General features: G+C 47.5%; 1 protein-coding gene and 1 pseudogene across 1 annotated transcript; one reads left to right on the forward strand and one right to left on the reverse strand.

Moving 5' to 3' along the window:
- The first annotated feature begins 2,648 nt into the window (after nucleotides 1–2,648).
- LOC146192662 (neprilysin-1-like) lies at nucleotides 2,649–8,513 on the forward strand. The gene is made up of 3 exons (XM_084600478.1): nucleotides 2,649–4,270; nucleotides 6,629–6,995; nucleotides 8,122–8,513. Exons 1-3 carry the CDS (start codon nucleotides 2,649–2,651, stop codon nucleotides 8,434–8,436), a joined length of 2,304 nt encoding a protein of 767 aa, XP_084456604.1. The 3' UTR covers nucleotides 8,437–8,513.
- An 877-nt stretch (nucleotides 8,514–9,390) lies between these two features.
- LOC146192663 (uncharacterized) lies at nucleotides 9,391–10,608 on the reverse strand (annotated as a pseudogene).
- Between the last annotated feature and the right edge of the window lie 701 nt (nucleotides 10,609–11,309).

An 11,309-nucleotide genomic window follows, 5' to 3' on the forward strand; every position in this document is an offset into this window, starting at 1 on the left:
CCACCCCTGAGAAGCCCAAGTACGAGGTGATTTCGTGGTCCACACGTAGTTTAGTAACCGAGAACAGACGCCTTTCAGTCGTTGGTGTGGAGAAACCGTCTTCACCGAAAAACACCGAAGAACGGCAAGACGAAGAGGGCCTGCCAGAAAAATACGAGATTAAAGGCACAAGAAAAGAAACGGATCTCGACAACCCGAGTAAAACCACCAAAACGACAAAAATAGAGGAGCCTCATCCTTCGAAAAGTCACAAGAAAGAACTAACATTTAGCATCAGCCCGAAAAAGACTTCATTCGACGGGCCGCCTGAGAAGCCTGTTAGAGAGGCCGCAGAAAAAGGAGCTAAAGTACATTCGATAACGTACTCAACAAAACACACTGCTGACGTACGCTCTGTTGTCCACCCGAGCTCCGCCAACTTGGCAGTGCTGGAGCCCAGCTCTGATCCGTACTCCGCTTCAATACAGCATACTATCGAAGGTCCTGACTTGTCGTTTCCATATATCGCAGGGTACGTAAGACGTGCCTCTGAGGACAACCCTATTCTCGAGGACTCACCCCATAAAAAGGAGAACAAAAGTTCTGCAGCTGATCATTTATCTGGACGGAAAGATCATCCATCCCACAAACTGCAAGATCCCCAATGTCGAGGCGTGTCTCAAAGCTCTTGCCACGTTCCCAGTTTATCGGCTGTATGCTGTGGGCCACGAAGATCAGATAGGTTTTTCGTTGATTCACACCATCATCTTCCTTCAGAGACAAAGCAGCTCAATATCACAAACGTCAATACTATTACTTCGCCGCTCTCATACGCGCCCTTTTATCCCGCAACGGACGTTTGTCAGTTAAACCACTTACAACGACAGGGCCCAAACATTTTAACAGGAAGGCAAGATGATAACCAGCCAACCGCGCAGAAAGCGAAGAAAACAGGTAATGCAAACAGAGAAGAGTTTTACGTAGTGCTTCCAACTGAAAGTGGACCCAGGAAAGTATATCATGCTAGCCGCTTATTGTTGGCAAACAGAGCACCTGAAGAACAAAACATTGCTGTTCGGAATGAAAATGACGCACTCATTGAAAAGACTACTGATGCTCAAAGGACGGCTTATGAAAGCAAGAAGGGCTCGGAGAAAGATTCCTGCAGGCTGCCTACTCACACAGCAAAGCTTCAACATATGTACGGACGTTGTAGTCCTGCTGGCTCGTTTTCTCCAGACACTTCCTCCGAAGACGAGTGGCTGGCAGAGCCTAATTCACACGCTTCACGTGGAATGCTGCCAGCAATGTTTTCGAAATATGTCGGCCACTCTTGTACAAGCGTCAATGAGGAGCCGGGAAATAATCCAGTGCATATGCCGTCGTACAAAAATGCATTCCATGGTCAAACGTCGCCAGATGATCACAATGACACGTCAGGTCAAGTCTCTCTATCTCAACCCTGTAAAATGCTTGCAGAGTTGAAGAGCCTTGCAAATCCATTTCTTGATATGGATCCATACACGGCTGTGGCTCTCCAGCTGACGAAACGTCCCCTTGAAGCTTCGCTCGAACCACTACAGCTCTTGGCAGTGCATCGCCAAGATGGTTACGACAAAAGCTTCCTCACGCCTTCTTTATTTGAGATTGACAGTGACGCCATTTTCAGCCGCGTTTCTTGCTCAAGAGATTTCTCTACAAAGCCCTGCCAAGTCTCAAGCACTTCGTTAGTTCCAGCGTACGCGTACAAAGTCGAAGCACCTGAAATGGCATCTGAACTAAAGCCACACAGAGACACAAGCACCGAGTATGGCCTGAATCCAGAAGGAGGCCACATTGGAGGCTCTCCAGCGTGTGCGACTAAAAGACTGAGCATTGGTAGCGGAAGCCTTCGAAACCAGCTAGCAAAAGATGGCTCGTGGCGACCGAAGCCGCTTCCACGCTCAATCACCCTCACGCGCAAAAAGACTCAGGTATCGACCATGCGACCATCTGGCGAGTGCATCTCCTTGCTTCAAAAGTTCTTCTCTGCAGAACTTGCAAAAAAAGAGCTTGAAATTAATAAAGAATCCAAGCGTCCCATCGCAAGTGAGCGTTACACGACGCTGAAGAGATTCAAAAGTGGCATATCATCTGCAAGATTAGTTCTGGACGCGCCGATCGACAAGCCTGAAAACGACCATGGCTTCGAATCGATGAGGAATACTGAAGGAACCCAAAAGGTGGAACCCATTCTCAGCGGCGATTGTTTTATGCAGCAAGTTTATCAATATAACAGCGCGTCAGGGGTATCTAAAATTATCAGCGAAGTTTCTGCTTCAACGGAAGCAATTTCTGCACAAAAGAGTGATTCATACAGAAAAGCGGGAGCAATTTCTACAATAAAGAGTGATTCATACAGAAAAGCTCGGGAGGACAATAGCTTATATAGGTTTAAGAGTCGCGATAAAGAGGACGCACCAAAAGAAGGAACTGATTCAATGCTCTTTGAACAAAATCTCTCACGTCCTCACTCAGAATTGAACGAACCGAAGCGGGTGGCCATAACTTGTACTGAAGAATTGCCGAAATATACGTCGCTACCGACGAAAATGCAGTCACCATTTCAGACAATCGAAAGAATAGGTGGCTGGTTATCTGAAGCAAGGGCTTTCCCGATTGATCTGAAGATGCCAAAAATTAGACGCACGCCTTTGTTATTGTACCCTGAAATTCCAGTTTCCTTAGCCATATCATTGTTGTGTGTCGCCTGGATTGCAGCTGTGTACCCTTTGCGCCCCCGAGATTCTACGGAGGCTGTGCACATCGTGGCTCGCAACACGACAATAATGTCGCCGATTACTGTGGTGCTGGAAACATTTCGGTACTGGACTGAAAGCAAAACGACGGTGGTGTCAGCTTCAGAGCCTCAGTCGCGAGCCTATTTCTGCTCATCTATTGTCTGCATGAAGGAGGCTATGTATCTACTATCTGCGTTGAACAAGGATGTCTCGCCATGTGACAACTTCTACCGATACGCATGCCGGGCTTGGGAAGGCAGTGTGCCGTTGCCCGCCAGAGGCCTCGGTGTTTCGTTTTCTAAAGATACGATGCTCGAGGAGTCTGAAGCTTTTCTGCTGAGGGGTTACATTATGAGCAAGAGCACCGCGTCTTCCACAGCTCGATTTCTGTACAAGGCCTGTATGGCATCCTACCACCACACTGCCACCTTTATAAAAACCAAGGTGTTGCAAGCTCTTCCAATGAAGACTTGGCCTTACAATGGATCCGCGGGACCGCTCGAAATCTGGAAGACTGCTGGGATCGTCGCGCGAAAATACGGCCTTGCAGCCCTCCTCAAAGTGGGCATCGGTTTTGAAGCACTTCGAAACGAGGCCACTGTTGATCTAGAGCTACCTCGCCCCCTGCTTTTCAGCGGCGACGACTCACGTCCGAAAATAATGCAAATGCTTAGAGACGCCATTCGGGAAGTAGCAACGGAGTTTGGTCATAGGGCCTCGGTGGCCAACCTGAGTGCGCAGATTGTGGCTGTATTCAAAGGCCTCGCCAAATTCAGTCACTCACCAGTGCCTACAGCTTGCCAAGTGAGGAAGTTGAAGCACGTCGAATACATTATCCGCGCCTTCGTCGAGGCGGTCTTCGAACAAGACGTCAACGGGAACACGACAGTTGTTGTCAAGAAGCCGCACCTGGTTATGGGGGCACTCGTAAGGCTTACGCACGACATGAGTGCGCGGTCGTTTCTTAACTATTTAGGCTTCCGCCTTGCCGTAAGCATGGGGATCCTGTTTCCAGACAGCTTTGTAAATGTCAGGCGCCTGTTCAGCATCGAATTCGCAGGACGCGTCGTGGCGGATGACATGAAGTGGTTCCTCTGCATGCGATTCGCAGAGCGCGTTGCACCAGGCTGCCTAGAAAGGGCACAAACTGATATGTTTGCTGGTAACAAAGCTGCTGGTTTGGCTCGACGCATGTGGCTTCAGCAGATGGAGGAATATTTCTCCCGGAACTTGCGTCACATGGCCTGGATTTCTGAGAAGACTCGTCGTCTCGTGGAAACGATCATAAATAGTTACCGCTTCCTTCATTTGTTCGCTCCTAGTACTGGCAGCAACGAGGCTCAATGTTTGGAGTTGCCGCGCGCATTGATTTCGAGACGACGCTTGAAAGAGTCCCAAGCTATGTTGATCATCCTAGCTATTTGGGAGATTTGCCAAAAGAAGTACCTGAGACAAATAATTCGCAATATTTCGCCCAGAAACTCGGGATTCCTCTTCGAAACAAACCCCAGGTGAGTAAAGTCAGCGTTGTTTGCTTCAAATTTAAATATTTTAGCGCATGCAACGTGTCCTCAGTGCTTATGCTTATATAAGCTAATTTTGACGCAGCTTAGATCTACAGTGGGCAACAAGTAAATTACAGTGGTATTATATGCAATTACTGCTAAATATCAGCTGACTAAAGATTCCACTACACAGAGGTCCTTACTACACACAGGCTGTGTAGCTTTTGCCGTAGCAATCCGCACTGTGAATATAATTAAAAAAATCCTAATTTTCCGCCATTTATTTTCGGCACAGGCGTTCCTCGGTTAGACGCCCGGATTATTTCGGGGTGTCTGCCTTTCAGGTTTACACGGTCTAACTAGAGTGTCAAAACAGAGGCACAACTATAGTGGTTGTCACTACCTCAGGCGATGTTTACAAAGCTGTGTTCTTCGGAGCCTCATTAATGCCGTTTGTTACATCATTCTCCTTGACTCTCGCATCCCAGCTAGCGTTCAAGCATTTACATTGCACAGTAACCACGCTCAGTGTTTTACTCCACTGTCTGCGCCTGCTCGACTTGTGCACGTCGTTATTTCAAAACGTCGTATTAGAAGAGTAGAATAAACATCTGGTAGTTCATGTCATATTCCATGAGCGTACGAGCGCCAAAACATATGCTAGTGGAAAAAAAAAAAAAAAACTTAAGCATCGCTTTGACTATGGCTAAGGAAGGATATACCTCAACAATATGTACAGCGCGAAAAACGAAGACAGGGGAAGAAACACATAAACAAACAAGCGCTGACTATCAACTGAAATTGTATTAGGAAATACTCGTGATTATAAAGCCTTCAAACCAAGCACGACCAGGCGCACGAAGCGTGAAACACAACAAAAAACAAAAGCAACGAACAGCAAACCAAACCACACGTGCGCATTACCCTCATTGCACTGCAGCAGTACTGTCAAGATAGTTAACTTGCGATGTGATAACAACTTCAATTTTCCACCAGATAAGGAGGCCCCCAATCCCCGCTCCCGACACGCAGGCCTAAGCGACGGGAGCCGAGACCTCTACACCACGTAGAACTGAACCATCTGAAGCAGGCAAAGACCTCTTTGCCTGCTTCAGATAGTTCAGTTCTACCTGGTGTAACGCCACCGAAGGTTTCGTAACGCACGGGGTGCGCAAAGTGGCGATCAGATACACCTCTGCTATTTCTGGGTACATCTGATTCCTGTGCCTGAAGACAACGTCGGCACGCCCCAAATCAGGAACACATACACTGTAATTTTATTTGCTGCATTCACGGCACAGGCGTATCTGATCGCCACTTTGCGCACCCCGAGGGTTGCGAAACCTTCGGTGGCGTTAGACCAGGTAGAACTGAACTATCTTGACATTACTGCTGCAGTGCAATGAGCCTAATGGGCACGTGTGGTTTGGTTTGCTGTTCTTTGCTGTTGTTTTTTGTTGTTGTTGTGTTTCATGCTTTGTGCGCCTGAGCGCGCTTGGTCTGAAGCCTTTATAAGCACGCGTATTTCCTAATACAATTTCAGTTGATAGCCAGCGCTTGTTTGATTGCGTGTTCTTCCTCTGTCTTCGTTTTTCGCGCTGTACAAAATGTTGAACGTTCACCAACTCGCTTAGTTTACAGTTCTGCTGAAGAATACCTGTTGAAAGGTTTAGCTTACGTTTAGGTGAGTTTTAGTTCTCCCGGCCGTTTTAGTTAGGTTTGGTTCTTTTTACTTCCACTTCTTTCTTCAGGAAGCAGGCCTAATTAAGATTTAAGTTGTTTTTTTAAAGAAGACAAGTTTTTCAACTGCGAGAAACAGTTCAGGATCAACCCTGCTAACAAAGTGATGCCGGAAGAGTTTTTGTTTCAGTCTCGCTCTAAGCGGGCAGACATGGGTCTGCAAAAGTTGTCTCCTTCAAAATTTATTTCCTAATTGTTTTTCTGAGCGATCGAAAATAAGCATAGCAAAGGCGGCTGCCTTCATCACGTGTGAGTTTTCAAACGTTATCATAAATAGGTGGCGCACAGGCCTGCGTAATACTCGCATGGATCGTTCCTGGCCGTTTTGCGAAAGGCTCGATGTAAGTTTCAGTCCCAACAAATAAATACAGTATAAACGCGTTCTTAATACAGAAAGAGGGGAGAGATATTTTGCTGTGAGCAATATATCCCGTGCTTGCTCCAGTGAGCAAAGCTGATAAGTAGCTGACAGTCACAAGCTGGTACTACAAGACAATGAGTAACGAGCCTAAAAAATATTTGCGCCATACGAGAGCACCCACGATCTATAAAAAGGCGACTTAGCGGTGTTACACAGCGGCTTCTATTTGGGAAAATGTGGCGAGAACAGGCTTCTAACTGCAGACTCATAGAGGCTCAGCGAACGGTATACGTTCCCTCTGGCCTCGTTAACTCTTCGGTGCCGGAGAACAGCACAATGCTAGCCTTCCACCTGTCTCGGGTGGCCACCCGTCTCTTCCGTGCCCTGGTGCCCCTGACCAGCAGCGAAGGCGGCCACTGCTCGGGTGGCGCCGCTCTGACGCTGCAGTCTCTGCGCTCGCTGGCTCGGCTCCGCAAGTGCCTGAAGAAGGACGCGCTATCCCTGCCGCAGCAACTGCAGTCCGGCGCTTCCGATGTTCTGCTGGACGACGACGGACCGGAGGCCCAACGAACAGGGCTCGCCATTCTGGCCCAGACAGCCGCCCTTGGGCTCGCTTTCGCTGCGTTTAAGGTAGCCATGTCGCGAGTAACTGAACCTTACACACAGCAGTGACAATTGCAATGGTGCAGAGGCTGAATTTTGACTGTTGTCTGTTGATCGTAAAACACTGATCTAGACACAAGGTTTAGGTCATGCACGGCGAGTTTGCTCACCTATCTCTCGCGAGAAAACAGAGATCAAACGAAAAGTAGTGGGGCGAGAGGCGTGTGTGTCGAGTTATTCTGCCTCTCGCCGCGTTTGCGCGCTGTTACTTTACTCATTACGAACTGAAACGCTTCACGTGCCTTCATACGCGAGACAAGAGGGTCAATTTAAGAACTAGCCGCGCTCGAAAAGATATCGTAGTGCATAAATTTAGAGTAAAATATTTCTGTAATTTTGAAACGTCAGTACACTCTGATTAAAGCTATTTGTAGAATGGTTATCCGACAAGCGTGAAATTAATGTGTGATATGCAAAGTACCGGCGCCCCGGTGAAGAGGAAATCACGTCCTTTATTACGAGCGTCTGGCTTAATTTCAGTGCAAGCGAGAGAGTGATTAGTTTATAGCGTGGTCACGTGAGAACCCTCGGGCGTTTCCATCCGCTAGCGGTAACCAGGTGAAAAAAAGGGTATAGGTGCACAGCACCTTATATAAAAGCACCCTCCTATAAGGAAGGTGCTTTTCGGTAATACTACATGGAAGAGCATTGTGCGAAATAAGGCCCGCAATACATGTTTTGCAATTCATGCAGGCAATATTAATTTTGGTCCCCTTATATACGCAGCTACTGAAATGTGTAACACATGGGAATGCAATCTGAAGAAATTTCACTCAAGAGATTTCTTTAGGGCAAGCTTTGAAGACGTCGGCCGGCGTTCTGTGCCGTCTTCCTCTTTGGCACTAACTGTTACAGGCTTTGATCCATTTCTAGTTGAAATGACTTGTACGTTATCATCAAATAAACCTGTATATGTAGTACAAGAGAAACGAAGCAGAAGATACCGTACAACGAAGCGCTCATTAACGACAAATTTATTTTTAAGCCCACATGTAGAACATAACTGTTCACCATGCATACATATCTGACACCTTATAGTACCTTATGGTGTAGTATATTCATTCACTGCACCGGCCTTCGTCATCCTCTCCAGGAGATGATCAACGTGGGTCGCATCTGGCGCCTCGACTTCCGGCTCGCTTCGCTCCCCAACGTCTCGGCCGAGCAGTTGTTCTTCCTCTACTACGCGCTGGACAACTGCGAACGCAGCGACGCCGCTTATCGCGCACACGTGTTTGACACCCAGCTCCACCTACCTGCTGAGCAAAGGGTCAACCTACCACTACGCCACCTGACGCCCTTCGCCGATGCCTTTGGATGCACGCCGGGTTTGAGCGCCATGGCGCCCAGAAACCACTGCTCGGTGCTGCGATGGCCCGCATCTAGAGCTGAAAGGGCCAGTCGCTGACACCTGCGCTGGGAATCAATGCCCGAACCTCAAAACTGCTGCTGAGGCCGGCCGATCAGCATAATGTAATTAAATGATGTCTGACTGATTATTTACGTGCTCTTATTGGCGCATTGCCACAAATCTTTATTCACGTTCAAGAATACCGGCTTTGGCACTTGCTTCTGACGAGCCACACACACAGGCGCGCACGCACACACACACACACACACACACACACACACACACACACACACACACACACACACACACACACACACACACACACACACACACACACACACACACACACACACACACACACACACACACACACACACCCTGTGTTCGGCAATTTTATCGTACGCGTTTTGAAAGCCATTACGCTGAAACCGCGCACAAAGCTTTCGCGGTATTGCCCCTTCCTTTACAGGATAAGTTTGCCCATGGTGCTTAATTGGTTTGGCCATGCATGATAAAATCCCCAAAACCGTCTGCGACGAAGAGCAAAAGACGCCAACGCAGTTTCCAGACGGACGGACGGACGGACGGACGGACGGACGGACGGACGGACGGACGGACGGATGGATGGATGGATGGATGGATGGATGGACGGACGGACGGACGGACGGACGGACGGACGGACGGACGGACGGACGGATGGATGGATGGATGGATGGATGGATGGATGGACGGACGGACGGACGGACGGACGGACGGACGGACGGACGGACGGACGGACGGACGGATGGATGGATGGATGGATGGATGGATGGATGGATGGATGGATGGATGGATGGATGGATGGATGGATGGATGGATGGATGGATGGATGGATGGATGGATGGATGGATGGATGGATGGACGGACGGACGGACGGACGGACGGACGGACGGACGGACGGACCCTTTGAACCCTTTGATCGGGCGGCGGCGCCACAGGGCGCCTAGCCGTGAATAGTAATATGGTTTGTACCTATTCTTGCCCTGATTTCAGCCACCAATCAGCTAACCTTCGTTTGGTTATTTCTACCCTTTTCAAGTCTACTTTTTCCTTAAACCCCAATGCTTTGGATAAATCTGCCTATTGCCTTGAACTAGAGGATGGAGCCCTTTACAGGAAAATATTAAATATTCAGCCGTTTTTTCATTCTCCCCATACACACTGCACAGCGTGTCTATCTCTTGGTACTTGACTTGCTACGTCATAGTCCGCAATACTCCTGTCCTAGCCTCGAACTACAATGAGCTGCCCCTAGAATTATCGTAATGTTTCCTTTCCCTATTTCCTGCTTAAAAGTTTTGTACATTTCCAATGCTGATTTGGTCTCCATCCCTGTTTTCCACAGACCCCTCTTTGTTTCTTTAACCTTTCTCTTAATTGATAATTCCTGGCTGGTCCCCCTACTGCTGTCCAATTATTTGCTTGCCAATTTTCTTGTCCGCCTTCTCTATCTTTTGTCAACATTCCTCATGTAGAGGTAGCTGAAGACTTTCTTAGCCCACCGCCTTTCTCCAATTTTGCTCAATCGTTGCTCAAACGCTATCTTGCTGCCAGCTTCCCTGCTCTCAAAGGAAGACCATCCCAGGTCACCCTGCACACCCTGGTTTGGCATATTTCCATTAGCTTCCAAAGCAAGCCTACCTACCCTGCGCTGCTTAATTTCTAATCATGCTTGGACCTCTGATCTCATACACAGGACTGCACTGGCCGAAATCAGACTAGGAACCATTCCCCCTTTCCAAACCCCTCGCACCACTTCATACCTATTGTAATTTCACAGCGCCCTGTTTTTCATGACGGCTGCGTTTTTTATTCCTTCAGCTGCCACATATTTTCATGCTCCGTTAGATATTCAGCTACATTAATTATCCTCATCCTAAGACACTTGTACTTATCCACTACTTCCAGCATGTCCTTCTGTATCCTATGTTCGCTGGCCTTATTATCATTAGAAATCATGACTGGCGATTTTTTCTTGCTAAACTGCAGACCTAACTTATCTCCCTCTGTACCGCAGATATCTATCAACTCCTGCAAATCTACCCTGTTGTCAGCCATCAGTACTATATCATCTACATACATCAGTCCTGGCAATGACTGTTGGATAAATTTTCCTTGCTTGAATAAGGTAAGGTTGAAGCAGAGACCACTCCGCTTTAGTTTAATCTCTAATCCTTGCAGGTACAGCATGAACAACAAAGGTGACGGGGGACAGCCTTGTTTAAGCCCCCTCTTTATCTCTACAGGATCCGACACATTTTTTTTTTTCCATTTCATTAGCACCTGGTTATCCTTATAAATATGTTTTTAAAAGATTGGTTACTCCACTTTCCCCAGCTAACACATCCGGAATACTCCTTAAGTCTTCTTGAAGTACACTGTGATAGGCTCCTTTGATATCCGGAAAAGCTAGCCATAGGGATCTGTGTTCCTTTTCTGCTACCTCAATACACTGTGTCAATGAGAACAGATTGTCCTCTATTGTTTCCGAAAAATATTCTACAGCTCTCCCAGCACCCCCTTGCTCTCTACTCATACCTGCAGTCTGTTCTTTATAATCTGCATCATCACCCTGTAGAGTACACTGATGTTACTGTTATGTAACGGTAGTTGCTTATGTCAGCTTTGTCCCCCTTTCCCTTATATATCATGCTCGTCCTACTCAGTCTCCATTCATCAGGAACTTTGCCGTCCATTAACATTTTGCTCAACACCTCTTTTAATGTTTCCTTAGACTTTGGGCCCAATGTATTTAATAACATAATAGGAATACCATCTGTGCCTGCTGATGTGCTACTAGAAACACTCTTCTCAGTCCATTCCCACCCCCTTTGTCCAATTTAAACAACCTCTAATAGGGCACCAACGACATTCCTTTGTTCTTTAAACTT

Source organism: Amblyomma maculatum, chromosome 4 (genome assembly GCF_055883805.1).
Source record: "Amblyomma maculatum isolate TAMU_Amacu chromosome 4, ASM5588380v1, whole genome shotgun sequence".
NCBI classification, from domain to species: Eukaryota; Metazoa; Arthropoda; class Arachnida; order Ixodida; family Ixodidae; genus Amblyomma; species Amblyomma maculatum.

What these genes read in the sequence shown, in the direction of transcription:
- LOC146192662 (XM_084600478.1), top strand. Translation starts at nt 2,649, where the DNA reads ATGCCAAAAATTAGACGCACGCCTTTGTTATTGTACCCTGAAATTCCA. An exon ending in CTCTTCGAAACAAACCCCAG is followed by an intron (nt 4,271 to 6,628) that starts GTGAGTAAAGTC and finishes TTCTAACTGCAG; the next exon opens with ACTCATAGAGGCTCAGCGAA. An exon ending in TCGCTTTCGCTGCGTTTAAG is followed by an intron (nt 6,996 to 8,121) that starts GTAGCCATGTCG and finishes CATCCTCTCCAG; the next exon opens with GAGATGATCAACGTGGGTCG.